At 36.8% G+C, this 22,010-nt stretch overlaps 1 protein-coding gene across 1 annotated transcript; it reads left to right on the forward strand.

Moving 5' to 3' along the window:
* The first annotated feature begins 995 nt into the window (after nt 1-995).
* On the forward strand, nt 996-11,397 carry LOC121417782 (netrin receptor UNC5C-like). The gene is made up of 8 exons (XM_041611518.1): nt 996-1,209; nt 2,200-2,529; nt 2,910-3,127; nt 3,744-3,878; nt 4,877-5,030; nt 5,600-5,633; nt 8,359-8,624; nt 11,381-11,397. Exons 1-8 carry the CDS (start codon nt 1,110-1,112, stop codon nt 11,395-11,397), a joined length of 1,254 nt encoding a protein of 417 aa, XP_041467452.1. The 5' UTR covers nt 996-1,109.
* Nucleotides 11,398-22,010: the final 10,613 nt, after the last annotated feature.

Raw genomic sequence — 22,010 nt, forward strand, 5'->3', positions numbered from 1 at the left:
ATACCGACCGAGATGTGCATATAACTGTTTTGTGAAATGAAGTGAAGCTTTGAAATGCCATAGCTTTCTTATTTTACATCCGATTTTGATGAAATTTCCAATGTTATGCTTGTTAAAATTTTTCTCCTTTTATCCAAATTAAGTTTTTGTTGGGGTGGACTTGTCCTTTAAGGACCTCAACGATTTATTCCTGAAATCCTTGAAAGATTGACAGCTATTCTACTGGAACCAGTTTTACTATGTGTTATTAAAAAGCGCTAACAATCTTTGCGCCATGTCAAAAGTCCATGCAGCATTCTGTCGTTTTTCTTCGCCTCTGGGTTTTAGCCTCAACTTTTCTGCCTTGTCATCAAGGGAACGGCCGCCATCAAAGGCCCATTGATACCACAGGTCTTTTGTTCGGCTTTCCTGCCGATCTTGTCTTCTGTTGACAGACCGAAGTATTTTTTTGAATAGCTCCCTCTACGACCAAAACAAAAGCGTACCTTCAAAGCGAATACGCAGCACGATAAGTAACTTAATGTAATGACGACAAATATCAAAGTGATAATACTAATAATCCACTCCTAATACATTACGAGGGCGTCTCTAAGGAATTTACAGACACAGTGGATCTTCTTGACCCAATGAAATGTACATACCTTTTCTACTCCATGGGGTGTATTTCAACAGGCGTTTTCAAATGTAGTTGCAAGGCTTACTACATAGACTTTCACATCCTATCTGATATAATTTAACACTTTGTTGGACATGATCTATCAGGACCTTTATTTTTATATAACTTAACACGCTTCCATGTAAACACCATATATTTTCTCTTTTTTCGATTAATCGACCAATCATTTAATAATTCCAGCAATTAAATGGTAAATGAATTCACGAGCGTTTTTAATACACATACTCATCAAAGTCACATTATGGCTATTTTTCTAAACAAAAAAAAACGCACCTTTATTACAGGTCGCAAGGAAATCTCCACAATCCCACAATCCACTGGAGAGCTACTGCAGTTGTGTCAGCGAATAGACGTAAAAGCGTCTATTCTCGTGGAGATCATCAGTGGTGTGGTGACGTTTCATGCCCACGAGATCCGCCGTATTGCTCTGAAGATGTTAATAGAATGGCTTGACCAGGGCGGAACTAGAGAGAGACTCTTGGAAGTTGCTCAGGCTTTTCGTTTCAACGATGCCGTGCTCAAGATGGCAGAAGGTATTTTTGTGAAAATTATTTGTAACATAATATCAATAAATAGGTATAAAGTGATATTGTCAAGGAACAACAGATTAGGGCGACGAATAAAAGCTCTTCGAAATGGCAATCTTCAGAGAAACCTGTAGGAACACTTCTGGTTTCGACGGCGTTTCTTAAAGCTTCTGAAATATTTGGAGACCTGTTAAAGCACTTTGCGGTGCAGAACAGAGACGTTTCCGTAAGCAAAGCTGATCTTATCCAAGGTAAATTTCAAGTCTAATCTAATATCGCATTTTTTTCAATTTTAGTCATTCGTATCTTAGCGCATATTTTTTTTAACTTGGTTATTGTTTTGACCTACATTTTTAGGTATACAGAACGAACATCATCTTGACATCCCAATTTTAACAAGTCTGCCATTTTCTAGCTTATAGGCTCAATTCCTTGCCCAATGTCACGAAATCATGGAGAATCTGAAGTTTTTATTAGTTATGATGATTTTAACGGTAATTTGCAAATTTGCCAACTCGTCCACTCACCACATGGTCAGTCTTCTTTCATGTAGTCTAATGCCATTCCATCTATCAACATTTCATCTGAGAACCATTTGGTCCAATCATCACTTCGTCTAATTAACATTTCGTCTTTGGCCAGTTGGTCTAATATGCATTTGATTTATATTCATTTTGCACAATAAACACTGAGTCCAATTAGATCAAATGGTGTATGAACTAAATGGCTATTGGTCCAACTGGTTATTAGACGAAATTGTGAGTGGGCAAATTTGCAGTTAGACCAAGTGGATGATGGACGAACTGATGGTAGACAAAATTATAATAGACGAGTTGGATATTGGACGAATGGCCATTAGACAAATTGCAAAAATTAAACCGATTTCGACTTTAATAGGTCGAGTAAATCGAGATCGAGTACATTTACAATTAATATTACACAGTGTTACATGTACTGCCATCTTCTTAATGCAATATTATCACGTTTTCTTGATAGCCATGGGATCTAACTTCCCTCCTTTCATCTCTTATGGAATCGTGGATCATAGGGGAGTGAAACTGCTCCTGGATAAGCTAGGCATCACTGTAACTATCCCTGAAGGAGCCATACCGAAAGGAATGAGATCCGTGGCAACACTTCAAGTTCGAACGCAGGACAGTCCTAGAATACCTTTACAGCAGGGTGAAGTCCTCATTTCCCCTGTCATCGAGACTTCTCTCACACAAGAACTGATAAAGCCAGCCACGGTGGTAGTACAGCTTTGTACCAACCCCAATGTTCGTAGAGATGACTCCCCCGCTATCCTCTACACCAAAACAGGACCAGGTAACTATGCTTATTCGCAAATGTGAAAAGCGCCGCTGATTCTAAAATGCTTACAACCACTCCTACTTAGGACCTCTACTGGCAGCTTCCAATATCATAAACAACTATCATAACAAATAAATCATATATCTTGTAATGTGAATTTTTCTGACACTTTGGCATAGAGAAAATGCAAGTTTGAGTACTAAATAAGTAAATATTTCTAAAGTAATGGAAAGTGGTTGCTGGGAAGGAAAGCACACTTTGGAATTTTGGAATAAATTGATGGAGCCTTCAGTAGTTATCTTGGCCGCTTTCTAAGCGAAATTAAGAACTATTGTAAATTTTAAATTTTGAGATCTTATTGAGTAATGTTATGTCTTTTTCTTTCAAATTCAAAGCTTTCTTCGGTTGTAGACGCCTGACAAACCCCACATCCAAAATCTCAAGAAATGAGATCACTTTTCTCACTCGGCATCTACAAGTGTTTGCCCTGTCGTCAAACAGTCTCCGGGGACTCGAGATGAGATGTTTAATTTTTCAGCCAGTAATCATGGATCCTACACAGAATCCAACTCTTCGCATTTACATACTGCATCCTAATATGCACTATGTACAGGTATATTATTTCACTAGTGAATCTGTTGCGGAAATATTAAAAGATATTCACGAAGGCTAAGTTGGTCTTTATTTTTGAGCCTCAAAGACCGGGGCAAAGCGCGTGCTCTAACAAACTTGATTGATTGGTTGTTTTTCTATCCCTTTTTAAAGGATAATGATAGGTTGCATCTGTGCTGTATTTTGTTCGAATTCTGGTTTCTTCTTCTTTATACTTGGTTCTTCTATTCGTTCTGTGATTTTTATGATAGTTTTTTTTTTCTTCTTGCTCTTTATCTCTATTGTTGTCATTTCTTTCTTTATGTCGTTTTGCTTTTATTTATTTTCATCTATGGACATATAATCTCTTCGTTTCGTATCCACATTTTATTGCACCTATTAGGCCTGTTCCTTAAACCTTTATCATTTTAAGGATTTATAAAATCGCAAGATTTATCCAATAAAGCAGACTTTAATTTTATATCCTCCAAATATATCCGTTCCATGGCATTCATATTCCTATGATGTAATGATTGATTGAAAAAAGTGCCATCCCCTTTTTTGAGGGGGAGGGGGGTGTGACTCCAGAAACTGTAAATAGACCTGCAGGAAACACCTTACACACGATTTGATTTCAGGATATAGTGAGATCAGAGAAGTGTTCGCCTGTCGCCTACTGTCAAGTCATGGAAGAATTAAAGTTCTACATAGATTCGACAACAAGAGACCTAAGAATCGTTTGCCGCATCGGAACTGCAAGGCTCAAAAGAATGGTGATAATTTTTGTCAAATTTGATTGTCATGCTAATGTGCGTTGGAAGATGTCTAACAATAGTAGATGTATATTACATTATTATATTGTATAACATTGTACTCGTAGAATTAATAGAAATTGAATAATGAAAGACAATCCTTATATATATTTACCCGAAGGTAGACAAATGAGTTCCCCAGCTAACACGTTGGCTAGGTTATCCCTTAACGCACTTTTTGTACGTTAACGTTAAGTATCGATATGGTCTAAATTGGTTGAATGGTTATTGAGCGTTTTATTCTTTCACAAATGACACTTACAGAAGTAGTTAATGAAAATGGAATTGACTATGTAATGTAAACATGCACAATTGAAACCTGTCGGGTGCAAAGTTTGAAATAGAGCATATAATTTTATTTTCATGTATCTTTTGACCACTGCTCCAACTGTCAAATGCCCACACCATCGCATGGTCACGGAAGGAATTTAATAATTGGAGGTCGGGCTGACCAATTTGATGGGAATTTTTATTCTTTTATTCATGAATTATCATTATATCCGGACCACCATCATTATCACCATTATTATCATTTACATCACCACTGTCATCACAATAGTCATCATCACCATTATCATCTTCATCACCAATTCACCATCATCATTAAAATTATTATCAATATTCTATCGAAACGATTTTCATCATCGCTGACAATGAATCATGATCATGATAATTATCATCATCATCATCATCCATTATTATCGCAATAATCATCATCATCATTATCGCCACCATCATCATCATTGACATCATCATTGCTATCATCATCGCCATCATCATCATCATCAATCATCCAAACATCATGATATTCATCGTGACAAAGATTATTATTGGAATAATTAACATTATCTTGGTTTTGGCATCTTGAAACAATTATGTTCTCCTCTTCCTTCTGGATCTCCCTTTTTTCATAATGTCTAATTAACTCAATTATAAAATCTTACAACTCACCTTTAAAGATACCGATTAAAGGTATACTATGTGGAAAGGTCAACCATGTAGACTTCGAGCTTCAGTTCACTCCCAAGGAGAAAGGAAAGAAGAAAGTCGAGATGACCATTCAGGAAGGGTCAATAATATATGCAGAAAGCAAGTTCGAGACGTCAATAGAAGGTAAACACATGAATGAAACAAAATCAGCATTTTTACGTGATTCCTTCATGCAGATAAATAAAAAAAAAAAATGTATGATCAAATTTAGTAGTAAATCCAACTCTACTTCTAAGTAACACCTCTTAAGATATACAATGTACTTGTAAACGCGCTATGTTGATGGGCCACATATTTTTGACACCCCTTCTTCTTCTCCTCTGTAGAAAAAAACAATCATTATCGTTCTTGTATTCTATGTTGTCCACATATTCAAATACGATCGAAGAATAAATTGTTACGGGAAATGAGCTATAATTATGTTATTTCGAAAAGGGAGCGAATTATATCTGGCAGTTATTCCCTTATAATGCTTGTATATATTAGGTCAAATGTTTCCCCTTCCCACCTCTTTTTATTCATCTCTTTTGCTATGCGACGGTGTGCGGTGTGGGGATTCCGAAATGAAACACGATTTTCAACATATTTTAAAGTAGTGTAGTTACTTTCTGTTAAAAGATTATGTCTGAAATACTTTTCAATTCTCAATTTTCCAAGCTTTATGTTGCTTTCTTATTCGTTGTTTGATACAGATGTACCAGATTATACACGAGATCAAAAGGATTCGTAAGTTCATAACGTTACCGTTGAATGATTTACTTCGGTATATCATTTCGAATGAATTCGGTAAACGATGGTTCTTTACTGATATCAAACAATTATATTATATCGGATGGCTCAAAATGGAAAACCAGAAATATTCCAAGAGTTTGGGCGAATTTTCCACGAATCGCCGATGAGTGGAATATTGGTCCATTTTGAGGCGCGATAGCTCAGTCGGGGAACGGGGTTTTGGATTCCAGTGACCCGGGTTCGATTTCCTCTTCGTGCGCTAGAGTGCCCTTTGGAAAGGTATTCATACTCATTACCAGGTTTCTCGGAGAGGAACTTAACCCGTCGGTCCTCTAATTGCTCGTTTCTTACCAAGTAGGTAAAAAAATCAACACCTTTTAAATAGTGAACATTTTGGGCATTCGATAAAATAAAGACATGCAATATGATTAATAACTACCCCCCCCAACAAAAAAGAGGGAGAAATTTGATTGAACAATTTACATCACTAACCATATAGGCATCAGAACTACATATTATCATGGTTGAATTTGGTCGTTGACTTGCAAATTACGTGTAGATCAGAATGGCGACGTTGAGTGCCATTGTGATCTATGTTGCGCGCAACGAACGTAGAGGGCAGCAACACACAAGCGTGTTGCTATTAGGAAGGTCCACTTCGCTCAGATTTTGTGACCACCTTCTCCCAGAGCACTTTTTTGGAAGATTGTAGAGTTGATTTTTTTTCGTTTGTTCAATTTTATTATTTTTTATTGATAATGAAACCTCCAAGGAAATATGTTAAATAATATTATTTATACATATTTGTATTTTGTAAAAATTGTAAGACAAAATGTAATCATGATTCTTGTAGTTTACGGAGCACTAAAAATACATAGACTGATGACATTTGTGTTACCGCTCTTCTGCTTAATTTCGCTGCCCCTACCAATCTATACAAGCTAACGCCAGAGCAAAGACCGTGATGTTCTGGTCTGGCCGCGCCGAAACTTCCCCGGTCACCTGTACCTCGGTGCGCGTACTGCGCTGCGCGAATGATGTGCTGGCCGCACTGCACTGGCAGGATAATCTCGACGCGACTCGACTTTAGCTAGATATGGACTTGAAAGATATAGACTTGGTCTGTCATTGATGTGGCACTATGGCGGATGAGCAACGATAAATATTCAAGGTTAGAATTTCAATTTTAACTTACAATGTAGATTGTAGTCTGAAAATCTGAAATAATTATGATAAATCCACAAATCCAACCAACATTTTGCAGTCCATCAGGCAGGATCGAATACGGCCACTACTGAACTAGCAAAGCCAAGTCCTAGTCTAACTCTAACGTTAGACCTAATATTAGACAGAAATTATCTGGTTCAGTATCGACCTATGTATATTCCGACGGGTCTTGACTTGAGAACTATCAATGGGCGAAGCTCTATGTCACATCTACTATTTTCATTCCATAATTTTACAAAAATTGTGTTAGCATATGCATGCAGCCAACCGTACCCTACCTCAGCACCGACCGGCCCGGGGCGCCGGCGCGGTCGTGCCAGCCATGGCGCCGGTATACAGCGTACTGGATTGTGTAGGCGCATTACGGTGCAGCGAAATTTAAATAAAGACATATCAACGTCACGTATACTTGTTATCATATTGATATGCAAAGTCATCAAACCGTTGTCACTACTATGTAATATTTTATGAAAAATATAGGAAGCAATGTTTAATATTTTTAAACATGATATTTGATGGAAAAAAATTTCAAGCAAAAATAATGATAAAGAGGAAATGAAAATAAATCAACTCTACAATCTACTAAAAAAGTGCTCTGAGAGGATTTCGGTGGTCACAAAATGAGCTTGTCTAAATCCGGGTGAAATTAGCAGACTGGTTTATTCATGACAGAATTTAATCCCGGTTTACTGAAAATGTACAAAAATTTGTGACAATAATTTAGTGACATATTATTTTCGAAATGTGCTACATTATTAGTAAATGCTTTATATATTTTTTGTTTTTATTGTTTCAATCTATTATTGTCATTATTCATTTGTTTACTTCTATTTTGCTGTCACTCCGTGACTGTATTGTATCGGATCATGGTTACGTTGGCATGACTACCAAATTGTTCGCGCACTTCATTTGTATGCGCGTATCGAGTGTACCTTCCTCATAGCAACACGCTTGTGTGTTGCTGCCCTCTACGTTCGTTGGTTGCGCGTTACATAGCTTTCATTGTACGCGTTGTATAGTTACATGTACGCATTCGCTAGGGCAATATGGTTCTTTTTAGGCCAATTATTTCCCCCGAAAGAAAAGCCTGTCAATATTTTTTATCATTATCAAAATTAGACATTGTGGCCTTGTGATGCACTGGATCCAGCGTTGTCTCAATTTGATTAACATTGGGACACGTACATGTACATGTATGCTGACGCGTAGAGTACACAGTTGTTAGCTCTGCCTTATTGCCTGCTACATTTCCACGCATTTTCTCATTGAGAGGGCAATAAATTGGGTCCGTGGATAAACAATTGGAAACATTTGATCACAGTCATAAGCAGGCAATACTGAATTATAGTTTCCCTGCTCAGATGTCTGATACGGTTAATACTACAATATATCTATCAACAGCAGGCAATGTGTCTTAGGTAACTTTATAAATGCATTGAATGTTACCAAAATGTGGTTAATGTAATTTACATACTATTCCATCTACTTGTAGACATGGTCAATTGCAGTATGTACCTGACAGCATTCTAAAGATCCTGGCAGAAGAAATACAATCACCAAAAGAATTGAAGTCCCTTGCCTACCAGCTTGGATTCTCTCCATCAGCTACAAAGAAATACCTCAACCAACCTGAGTTATCCATGGAGATGCTTCGAAAGTGGAGGCGCCGGGTTCGACCAAGTCAACAGATTGACGAGCTTCATGTGGCCTTGAAAAATGCTGGACTAGGACAGTCAACAGAAATCTTCTTACCTGAACGTAAGTGGGCCATTTTGATTTATAAATTCTTAACACTCAGTCGGCAATTTACATTCAAAATATGTCGATTAAATCTCAGTTTGTTTTAACACGTGTGCCCCTTTCCCTTATGAGTAGCATAGCTTATTTAGAATACCCATAATAACTTACGTAAATCAGTAACGTTGTAAAGGCTTGAAACATGCAACCATTACTTTGATATTGCACAAGATTACTTTCCCAGTCACGTGTTTTTTTATAGGATTGACATTACCCCCAGCCCCACTCCCAAAAAAAGAATAATTAAAAGACACTAATTTTTTAATCGTTGCTTCCTCAATATTCCCAACATCAATATTATAGTGATCACGACGTCAAGGGCGCACTTTTCACATACCCGACAGTTATGGGAGTCAAAGAAGTAGCAGATTTCCCCTAAGAGATTGATGTAGAGAGCGGAAGTACTGACAACTGTGCGATTAAACAGCAGACATGCCTGTTGAAAAAGATACCTACGGAGTTCTTCGTGTCTTCAATTTGAAACGTTAACTAATAACTATAGTATTATTCAATACTTGTCACTAAACATTTCTACTTTACCACTACTTTAAAATAACACATCATTTCATTTATAACATAATTTTTGTTTTATATATATATATATATAAATATATATATATATAACAAAAAGTATGTTATAAATGAAAATGATATATTGTTTTAAAGTAGTAGTAAAGTAGAAATGTTTAGTGACAAGTACTGATTAATAATAGTATATTCCAAAGTATACAGAACATGGATATATTTCAATTAGATTATATAAAAAGGGGCTTCTTATTGATCAAATCATCCAGCAGTTTCGATTCGTTGTATGCTTATTTATTATTATATTTTAGTCATATACCATATATATCATCATACTTCTTCTATTTTCACGTTATATTGATATTGTCGTACAACCTACATTGAGTACCATTTTTTTAACTAGCAACATCATAGCCGATATTTCTCTTTATTCCGTAAGTCGATCCTTAATCGTTCTTCTTGTGTGTGTTTTTTTCATATCTTCTTCCTGTATTGACACACTAATACCTAATATTAATTTTGTATCATTTAAATTTTGAGAATACATTATCACCAACTTTTCAGAAACTAAATAGGGTTATCGAAAACCCGTCCCTTTTGCATTTTAACATTATATGTAATATGATTTATTGTAAATAGCCCCGAAGTTATCTAGTAATATTTTAGCATTCTCTCTTTCCAGTAAGCCTACTGCGATACAGTTATATACCATGATGTAAATTCTAACATTTACACAGATTAGACCTACATGTATTTGCATTATGTATTTTGAACCCCCATTTCCCTCTTATTGTGTAGATTCGAGTCCATGTGTCATTTATGTACAACTTTTTTAGTCAACAGTTTACATGTTGTCTATAGTGAATTCATATTGCAGTCTTTGTCATATTACTTTACATTGTATTATACTTATCATGGTTATAATATACATATTATGAAGGCCGATATGATTACTTTATTCATTTTATTTTACACTGAGCCTAGAGCTATTTCCAGCGGGCCGTAACTCAAAGCTTAGCAATGATCGTAAAAACAGTTTTTACGTTTGATTCCATTGACTACAATACGTAATCGTGACAATTAAGCTTACGATTAATCGCTAGCCGTTGTGTTACGTGACCCTGATCTTTCGCAGTTGCTTTGTTCGAGTCCGTATGTACAGTCTTATTGTAGTCAGCAGTTTCTTTGTTGAATTCATATAACTCACTTTGTTTTATAATATACACATTTTGTATGGAGACGTGATTCCTTCATTATTCATGACTTTTCTACAATCATCCTCGATGAGTGTGTTTCTTGATCTCACCATGATTTAGCCAAGAATAATAATTATAATAATGCAAAATTGCAAAATTGTATGTACAAGCAAACGTTTGTAAAGTTTTGTGAAGGTTAATTTGCAGATTTGTTTATATCTGCAGTGTTATACAAGAGAATCTTTGCAATTAAGGCGAGCACCATGATAGTCTATGGAAGAATTTTTTTTTAAATATAATTACACCGCTGCTATTATTATTTAAGCGTAATATTAGGTTTGTTTCCAGATGGCATCATGATGTAGCTAAGAATATGAACTTAAGTGTAGTTTACTTTAATTTGCAGATTTTTTTATATCTGTAGTATAAAATCAACTTAACCTTTACTAGGCGAGCACCATTAGAGTCTTTGGATAATATATAGATACACACCAGTTATATTATCATTAAAGTGCGATACTAAGTATGTTTCATGATATTATTATGGTTTCGCCATGTTAGCTATAAGAATTGCAACTTAAGTGTAGTTTACTTTAATTTATATATTCTTTTAATATCGTATATATACACAAATGGATCTTTACTAGGAAAGCAACATTAGAGTCTACGAATCTTACTAGCCAGCAATTTTGTGACATTAAAGCGCGATATTAGGTTTGTTTCCATATTTCACTATGATTTAGCCATGTTAGCAATAAGAATTGGAACTAAACTGTAGTTTAATTTAATTTGTAGATTTTGTTTGTATGTCTATCGTGTATATATATACATGAAACTTTATTAGGCGAGCACTATTATAGAGTCTCTTACACTGTTGGTCATAAAAGTGGAATGAAATATTTTTGAATAAAAGTCGACAGTTTTGTTGGTATTTGAAAGGCTACGCGTAGACAAAATGGTAATTGAGTGATTACATAATGTTTCCCCATTACACAGGTGACATTATAACATGAGAAATTTGGATTACGTAATAAATTCTTTTGTTGTAGACTATAAAAGCCTATGCATGTAATATTCTATCCCTTTTCCTGATTTGGCACTGTGTATAAAAAGGTTGCATTTTTTCGAGTTCCTTGTACCGTTTGAAATAAAAATCGGTAGAGACGTTCCCTGGACTATGCCTGGTCCAACGGCAACAGCAACACGCGAGAGAGTGGTAGCACTGCGACAGGAGGGCTACAAGCAGATTGATATCGCAGAAGTCCTAGGGATATCACAGAGTACAGTCTCTAAGATCCTGAAACGTCAACGTGAGGAGGGGAATGTGCGGCCACGGAAATCTCCAGGACGTCCCAGATTGACCACAAGAAGAGATGATCGCCAACTGTTGAATTTCAGCCGCAGAAACCGGAAATTGGCCACGAGCCGTCTTCGTCGATTGTGGAGGAGGTATCATGGGATCAACGTTTCCCGGTCAACCGTTAATCGCAGAATGCTCCAACATGGTTACCGAGCACGACGGTTGACCATATGTCCACGCCTGTCTGTACGCCACAGAGTAGCTCGGCTTCTTTGGGCTAGGGAGCACAGAAGGCTTCATCCAGGACTTTGGCAACATGTGGTCTTCACGGACGAGAGCCGGTTCATCCTTGACCGAAAGGATGGGAGACAACGAGTTCGTCGATTAGCCGGGAAAAACCTTCGCGATGAATGTATCCAAGAGAAGACTCAAGGCGGAGGCGGCTCAGTGATGATATTGGCCGGCATCCATTATGGAGGGAAAACGCCACTGGTGGTTCCGGACGGAAACGTCAACGCCGCCGCCTACAGGGATATCTTGGAGTTCCACTGTCTTCCATATGCAAGACGAGCGTATGGGCACAATTTCCGACTGCAGGATGACAACGTTCGACCGCACAGGGCCGCTGCAGTAAGGGAATTCCTGGAGGCATAGGGTGTCGTACAGTTGCCATGGCCAGCTTGTTCACCGGATATGAACCCCATAGAGCATGCATGGGATGCCCTAGGCCGAGCCATCAATGACAGAGAGGTCATTCCTCAAAATCTGCAGGAGTTGGCAGATGCTCTGAGGGAAGAATGGGACGCTATGCCTGTTGACGTCATCAACAAGCTTGTGGACAGCATGCCACGACGTCTGCATGCGCTGGTTCGTGCCAGGGGTGGACATACCCGATACTAGCGACTGAGTAAGAACAATGACTCAAGTTTGATGCAAATTTGTCCATGAAATCACAAAAAAGAAGTCATCTGGAAAACTGAGAGAGATTGAAAATAAATATTCATGATCCTTTAATTTACTGTATATTGTCGTCATTGTTGTTCTATGCTCATGACATCCATTGCTTAGGACATAAACTTGTAAAATATCACTGTCAAACGTGTGTAAAAGGCAGAATAATAAAGTAAAGTGGTTATCATGCACCATAAATGCCATATTCAAATCATGTTGTAATAATTACGCTGTGAAAATTTGGTGAAAAAAAATATTCCACCTTTATGACCAACAGTGTATATACAGATACACATCATTGTTATTATCATCAAAGTGTGATATTCATTTTGTTTCCATATTTCATCATGATTTAGCCAAGTAAGCCATATAATCATTGCAACTTAAGCGTAGTGTACTTTAATTTATACCTTTATTTTGTATATATATGCAAATGAATCTTTACTTGGCGAGCACAATTAGAGTCCTCGGATCTATATAGTTACACACAAATCATCATTAAGTCGCGATATTCAATCTGTTTCCCGATTTTATTTTGATTTAGCCATGTGAGCTAGAAGAATTGCAACTATATTTGTAGTTTACTTTAATTTGTAGATATTGTTTATACCTCTATCTTTCTATCTGTAGAGGTGTTGTGGCTCAGTGAATAAGTTTCCGGACTGTGAACCACAAGGTTCGGGGTTCAAATCCCACCGCAGCACTAACGTCCTTTGGCAATGCGTTTATCTACATTTGCCACTCTCAACCCAGGTGTAGTAAATTGGTACCGGGTAGGAAGGAATTCCATGAATGCTCGATGCGCCCGATCAGGGCGGCCATGCCTGAGCCAAGTTAATAGTATGGAGTGCTTAGAAACATTTGTATTAAGCGCTATATAAATGTTGCATATTATTATTATCTTGTATATATTCAAATTAATCTTTACTAAGCAAGCACCATTAGAGTTTAAGGATCTTATTTATAGATACACACAAATGTTACTATCATCAAAGCGCGATATTCAGTTTGTTTCCTGATTTCATTGTGATTTTATCCATATTAACTATGAGAATTGAAGCTACTTTAATTTGTAGATTTTGTTTATAAGTGCAATGTGTTTATATATGTCATTTAGCGAATCTTTACTAGACGAGCACCACAAGAGTACTATATGAATACACACCTCTGCTAATATCATTATATGCAAATGCGTACGCCGTACGTACTTGATGTATATTCAAACCAACGCTTAATACAAACGGTTAATACGTAACAACGACAAGGAGTTGCACACAAATATGTCTTTTGTATGATTATTGTATTGCTGATCGTAATCATCAACAAGTTGGCATTCGTTGTTTAGTTTAGTAGATGATGATTTACTATTTCTTTGAACAAGATTTCGCCTCCTAGGTACAGGTGATGCCAAACAAATGATAAAAATAATCATAATATTATTGTTATTATCATTGGAAACAACCTACTGTGCCTTTTTGCTACTTTACTTATATAGACCTACAAGATAAGATATTAAAGGAGTAGTGCTGTCACATGGTACGCAAAATACAAAATAAGGATATGAGACACATGCCATTTACGAGCTCCACAAGTCAAATTTAATCATAGTTAATTCCAAATACTTCTACAACTATCAGTATAAGTGTGGGATTCAAGGTATTAACAATCCCGAGATAAAATTGAACACATGAGTACCAATTGTAATTCCTCACTACCATGACTACACTCCAAGTTCTAAATGATAATTGAACACTTGAGTTACTATTTGTAAGTCCTCACTACCATGACTACACTCCAAGTTCTAAATGATAATTGAACACTTGAGTTACTATTTGTAAGTCCTCACTACCATGACTACACTCCAATTTCTAAGTGACAATTCTCTTAGAATTATTGATCCGTCAGAAAATATGAGTAGTGGACCTGTACTGTCCACATATCTCACTGACCATCCTCTCTAAACTCACAATCCTCTTAATTCAACTATGGATGTGGATCAGAAATACCCACAGGTTCCATGCAGAGAGTCAATAAACTCCCAAACTACACTGTACAATCCGACTAAACACAAGTTGTAATGGTTTCACTGGCCATGTAATACATCTTGCCAATATAATAGCATTTGGGACATATAACTTGTTGACAAAACTTATCACTGGCTTCGTTATCAATTTCAAAAGTGTGAAGTAGTGAATCTCGCAAATAGAGTCATTGTTCATCAGTTTAATTTGAATCGATACAGCTCACCATGATGTGATGAAAGTTCAACTAGTGACAGTGTCCACTCTACGACGCCATGTACTTTGGTTCGAATGTTCGAATGTTGCTTGACCAATCTTCATGGACATTTGGAAGAAGGACACAGCGGCGTTTTCAAAATCCCAAGCTCTGAGTAATGTGCCATCTAAAGTACAAAACAATTAAAGGCACAAACAAATATATACTATGTGTTCTCTTCGAAGTAAACGACAATTAAAAGTCATTTCTTTTACAGCACTCAAACTAGATGAAAATAATCTTTCTGTAGAAAATCTCCTTTGTTTGATAGAATTTTGATTTATCTTATTATTATTTTATCGGGCTTCCACCATTTTCAATGCACAATTAAACTTTTACAGAATACACCGCTTTACAAAGTTACATTTCTTAGTAGTAACAATATCACAATAATCACTCACCGATGGTCGTGTAGGGGACAAACTTGGAAATTAAAGTGTCAAGAAGACCTTTCAACGAAAAGTGCCATCTTCTGGCTTTCAAAAAAATTATCACCAGAAAAAATAGTCCAGCCATCTCTGGGCTAGAACTGGTAATGCACACCTCTGCACACCAAGACAGATTCATAGGGTGTGTCTTCTCACTACTCTCCTAATACAGCAGCAACGGCTATCTATCTACATACATAGGCTAATATAAAAGAGTCATGCAAAACATCTGTAAGGTTCATTAACAATTGTTAATGCCATACCACTTTCCTTTTCATTGCTAGGCAAAAGGCATTACACACAATACAACTAGCACTCTATTGAACACCAGGCACCTGGATTGATCACTCAACCATCAATGGCACATTCTCCCCTCCTCTCTTTCTCTCTATCATTCTTTCTATCTTTCTTTCTATCTATCTATTTCTTTCTATCTATCTATTTCTCTCTTAATACCTTTTATGTTTCAAACTACACACCTCATTTTAGGGGTTTTAATATATATACAAATTAAATCAATAATGATGAATTCTTGCATTTTCCAAACGTGACATTTCACTCCCCTTTCAAGAAAATGCAATGATTTTAACCAAACTATATATCTAGATTTCTCAAATATATATTTTTTTATTGTTTCCACACAAAATAAAATTACATAATATACTCTTCAAGCTCATTTCTTTTTCACAATTACCTATCTCACTCACTCTGATCGGCTCAAAAAATCAGCCCCAACATTTTCGACACCCTTTATTGCTTCAATTCGAAATCTGTAGGGTTGCAATGCTAGCGCCCAACGCATTATTCTACCGTTTGCAGCCTTCGCACTTTGCATAAAAGCGAGTGGATGATGATCAGTTTCTAGTGTGAATTCTTTGCCGTACAGGTAAGGCTCAAATTTCTTTACAGCCCACACTATTGCGAGGCATTCACGTTCTATGACGGAATAGGCCCTCTCTCTTGGGAGTAACTTCTTACTTGCGTAAGCTACTGGAAATTTCTCACCTTCGTCCTTTTGCAGAAGAACAGCTCCTAGTCCGATATCTGAGGCATCTGTTCGAAGGATGAAATCTTTACTCAGATCTGGAAGATGAAGGATTGGGGGGTTAGCAAGTTTTGATTTCAGTGTTATGAAAGCATTCTCTTGGCTTGTTTCCCATTGAATGATATTTGGTTCCTTCTTCTTAGTTTTATCAGTCAGTGGTACTGCAATGGCAGCATAGTTAGGGATGAATTTACGATAATAATTCATCATTCCTAGGAAGGATCTCAACTGTTTCTTTGTCTTGGGTTGACCTACCTCTTGAATGGACGTGACCTTCTCAGGTCGTGGTGCTAATTTCCCATGACCTATCACATGACCTAGAAATTCAACACTCTGGTGACCTATGTAACACTTACTTGGTCGAGCGGTCAGATTGGCAGCCCGAAGTCTCTTGAATAGCTCAGTGAGGGTTTTGAGATGCTCATCCCAAGTATTGGAATAAATGAGTATGTCATCAATATAGTTAAGGGCACCGGGCATTCCATCCAGAAGTCTCCTCATGATGCGGCTAAACGAAGCTGGAGCGTTGACTAATCCGAAGGGCATTACCTTAAATTGGAAAAGACCCTCTGGAGTTGTGAAAGCAGTTAAGAATTTGGACTCTGGTGACATTGGCACTTGCCAATACCCTTTACTTAGGTCGACTTTAGAAAAGTACTTACCTGTAGCCACTTTTGTGAAGAGCTCTTCCTGGTCAGGAATAGGTTCAGCATCAAACGTGGTGACTTTATTCAATCTGCGAAAATCAACACAAAAGCGATTATTACCATATGAATGAATGAATGAATGAATGAACTTTATTGATCCTCCTCGAAAAAGTAACATATAACAAGATACTTGTACAATAATATGCTAACACATATGTCTAAAACGTTAAAAAGCAACAAACATCGATAATTAAAGGAAAGTAATATAAAGACGAGGAAGACGAGGAGACCTTTGGAAGCCAGGCTTGTTATACGGTCCCTCAGTATTGAAACAATACATTATTTGTTTGTTTAAAGCAAAACTTGATTCTAGCTAAACTGGTTGATAATACTAAAAAAAAAAAAATACAGGGATACATATGTGGTTAAAAACTATTTACAGAAAAATAATGGATATGTTGAAAAAAGTAGGTATATAAAAAAAATAGATAGATAGACAAAAAGATAGAAAAAAAGGGGGAGCACGAAGTTACAAGATAGAAAATGGCAAGAGATAAGAGATTTGTAACAAAAATACAATTGAAATGACTACTAGTACTTAATGATAGGAGCACATGTACCAGTTGGTCAAGACATTTTACAGAATTGATATTGCTAATCACATAGTTCTGCATGTATTTAAAAGAACAATTATACATCATAAATGTACTTATTCAAAAATAAAAGTTTCAATTTCCTTTTAAAAACAGAAATACTAACAGACCCGGTAATGTTGGAGTTAAAAGAATTCCATAACTTTGGCCCTGTACAGATCAGTGTTTTCTGAGCAAACATTGTCCTTGCATGGGGAATACGCAGTGCAGTAGCATTTCTTGTCGGGTAATTATGAAATTGGTTGTTCCTATGAAATAAATGTGTTAACGTCAATGGCAAATCACCTCTATGAAAATTATACATGAGCGACCCCAACTGCAGAAGATAAACATCTTCCAACTTCAAAACATGATGTTCATAAAACAAAGGAGAAGTGTGAGCTAGAAAGTCAGCATTACTAACCGCTCTTATAGCTCTCTTTTGGACCAGAAATAATTTATTCAGCTGTGTCTTAAGAGAGTTACCCCATGCAAGGATCCCATAATTTATGTAAGGAAGAATCAAAGTTGAATATATAATTTTCAGAATATGTGTTGGGAGATACAATTTAAGCCTGTTTATAACACCTACATTCTTTGACAACAGCTTACATAATATGTTGATATGGGTTTTCCAGTTTAGATTCTCATCAATATGAAGACCAAGAAATTTAGTTGTAACCACTCTGTCAATTAATACACCATCAAAAGAGATATCACCAGGCAGAGTTTTGATTGTGTTGCTAAATAACATGTAATTAGTCTTCTTGAGATTGAGGGACAATTTGTTTGCATGAATCCAGGTTGTTACTTTTTGCAACTCAATATTGACGGTATTCAGGAGATATTGAGGATCTTTATGGGAAAAAAATATATTGGAATCATCTGCAAAAAGTAAAAAAGATAGCAGTTTAGATGAATACTGGAAGTCATTAATATACAATATAAACAAGAGGGGTCCTAAAAGTGATCCCTGAGGGACACCACATGTTACACTATGCAATTCCGAATCCACACCATTTAAAGAAACAAACTGTTTCCTCCCTGCCAAATAACTTCTGAACCAGTTAAGGGCTGTGCCTCTCATTCCGTAATATTCCAGTTTACTCAACAGAATATTATGATCTACAGTATCAAATGCCTTAGAGTAGTCCAGAAAAATTCCAATTGTGTGGGTGTGGTTATCAAGGGCATTTGCAATTTTATTAACAAAATGCAAAACAGCGTTGCTTGTGGTATGTTTTTCTCTGAAACCGAATTGGAATTGAGAGAACACCTTACTCTCATTCATAAACTTTACAGTTCGTATGTATACTAGCTTTTCCAAAAGCTTAGAAAAGGTTGTTAATAGAGAAATTGGACGATAATTTGTGAATAATTTTGCATTCCCTTTTTTAAATACAGGCACTACTTTAGCAATTTTCATCCTCAAAGGCACAGCCCCATTTAACAAAGACAGGTTAAAGATGTGAGCAAGAGGTTTCAATATGCCATCAACAACATCCTTAATTAAACCATTTCCAATACTATCACACCCTGGGCTTTTCCCTTTCTTTAAGGCACCTATTAAATCAAGAAGTTCCTTCTCTTTTATGGGCAGAAGGAAAATACTTTGCTTGTTTGGTGACTTAAGATAATGACGAAAGTGTTGTTGAAAGTCTGGTATTTCCCTTGACAAATTAGGGCCAATATTACAAAAATAAGTATTAAATTTCTCCACAATAATCTTTTGATCATTGATCAAGTTGCTATCAACCTCCAACTCATTTATATTGGACACTTTTTGCTTTCCTTTGAATAAGCTATTAATGACCTTCCATGTCGCCTTAATGTCATTACACGCAACCTTTAATCGATTAGCATAATATTCTCGTTTAGCAGTGCGCAATAGTGAAGTGAGAATATTTCTATAACTGGAATATTTTCTTCGTGAATTTTCACATTTACTAATTTTATATTTGTGAAAAAGTCTATTTTTCTTATTAATTGATCTCAGTAAAGAATTTGTAATCCATGGCATTTTAGGCAATTTCTTATGACTAGGACGGTCCACAGATCGAAATGGGACATTATCATTATACAATAGCATGAATTTATCAAAAAAAGTATTAAATGAACTATCTACATCATGATCTGAGAGGACATCATCCCATGTAGTTGCCATTAAAGCATTCTTAAACTTGGCAATGTTTTCAGGGCTATTTACCCGAGACCGTTTATTTGTAGTATCAATAAATGGACGCATAAGCAAAGCCATTCTACAATATACAGGAAAATGATCTGAAAGATCAGAAATGACTATACCAGATTCTGGTAAAGGATGAACATTGCAGAAAATGTTATCGATAAGGGTAGCAGACGTGTTTGTTATTCTTGTTGGTTTAGTAATCAGTGGAACAAAAGAAGATGACATTAACATATTCACAATTTCATTAGCCTTATCATCTGAATTGCAGTTAAGCAAATTAATATTAAAATCTCCCATTAAAAACACACATTTATTGTTCATTACATTGTTAGTAATTATTGACTGCATCTGTTCGGAAAATGACTTCAGATTACCATGAGGAGGCCTATAAATAACTCCTATAATAACATTTTTCCTGCCTGGAAGTAATAGCTCAACAAATAAAGTTTCTAAACTCTCATTCATAATAGTGATATCTGGACAAATGTTAAAATCAAATCTGGATGGGACATAGACAGCCAAACCACCACCTCTTTTCTTATCCCTGTTATTAGTAACTAAACTAAAACCAGGAATATTATACAGACTTGTGAGTGTGTCTGGAGAAAACCAGGTCTCAGTGATACCTATAACAGGGGAGGTATTAAGTTGATTGGCAAAGACACTAAAGAGATCAAAATTCCTGCACATGCTACGCACATTCATGTGGATAAGAGTAAGTGCCTGATTTTCAGGTTCACCCTTGATGCTGGTAAAAAACTCATTTTCAGCAAAATACTTGTAGTTTGGAGATACCTCATTATGCTCATCATCAAAATGCAAGAAAGTGTTTGTGTTTAACTCAAAAAATTCACTTATGTTTCTTTCATTTTCAACCATTATATTGAAAGGAATAATGTTCAAAGTAATGTGCAACCATGCAGTCAACAAAACGTGATACACAATTCAAAATAATTCTCTTCCTCATACAAGGTAAAACATTTACAACAGTTGATGTGCTCACAAAGATGGGAAAAAAGAAAGGAAAGGAAAGAAAAGATACAGCATAACATACAAAATATAGCATAGAAAAAATAAAAAAAACTACCTACACATCTATTCTGAGGTGTGAAAAATAAATGAAAACAAATGGAAAAAGAATTAAGTGTTATCGCCAAAGGGCCTAAAATAAGGTAACCCTACTCCACTTAAATGGGAAGGAGCTGCGCTACTTTAGATTGTCGATGTCTCTAATGTTAGTTATCAGCTTTTTCTTGAGGCCACCAGCTGAGTCCTTTAGCCCCGCGTAGATGCGTCCGTCCACGGCCCACACCTTCTCCACCTTCCCTGCGTGTCGGGCCGCATGATATAGTTTTTGTCTTCGCTGTGTCAGGTCTTCGTTGATATAAATCGACGATCCTTTCAAAGAAGGCCTCCCACGGACGAACTTGAACTTTGCATTCTGAGACGCAAACTTTACAAGGATGGGGCGCGAACCAGATCTTTCGGCAGCCCCAGCAGCCTTGACAGGTCCAAGGCGGTGGGACCTGTCGATGTCAGATAGGGATATTTCTACCCCCATCCTCTTCGCAACATTTCCCACCACCTCGTCAGTTGACTCTCCCTCCTTCTCCTCAATGCCGTAGATACGGATGTTCTTCCTTCGGGAGTACTGCTCCATATCGTCAGCCTTGACTTGAAGCGCCAGAATCGACTGCTGGGCGGCTTCCTCCCTCTCCCTCAGCTTCTGTATTTCAGCAGCTTGAGCATTCGCCTTCATCTCTAGCTCCAGGATTTTGGACTCCTGCTCCTCGAGCCTTGCAGCAAGGCTAGAGATAGCCTCAGTTACAGCCTCCTTCAACAGCTGCTTAAAATCAGAATTTGATCCTAATTCTCCAACAACACGGCGGGCAATTTCAGCAGTGTCCGATTTTGCTTGTTTGGGTGACATGGTGCTGGAAAGATCAAATAAATCAACTCAGGGGAAGGGAGCTCAAGCACAGCTTTGCAGACCACAAGGTCACATTCCACAGTTATGACTCCAGAAAGTGAAAGCACATGAGCACATTAAAGTAGAGCAGGACTGACCATGCTGACACAAAATCCAATATATGGGGTACTGCACAAAAATCAAGTCATTCCCAGATTCAATAATCACTTGGCCTAATTGGCAATAAGA

The sequence above is a fragment of the Lytechinus variegatus genome, chromosome 6, assembly GCF_018143015.1.
Source record: "Lytechinus variegatus isolate NC3 chromosome 6, Lvar_3.0, whole genome shotgun sequence".
NCBI lineage: Eukaryota > Metazoa > Echinodermata > Echinoidea > Temnopleuroida > Toxopneustidae > Lytechinus > Lytechinus variegatus.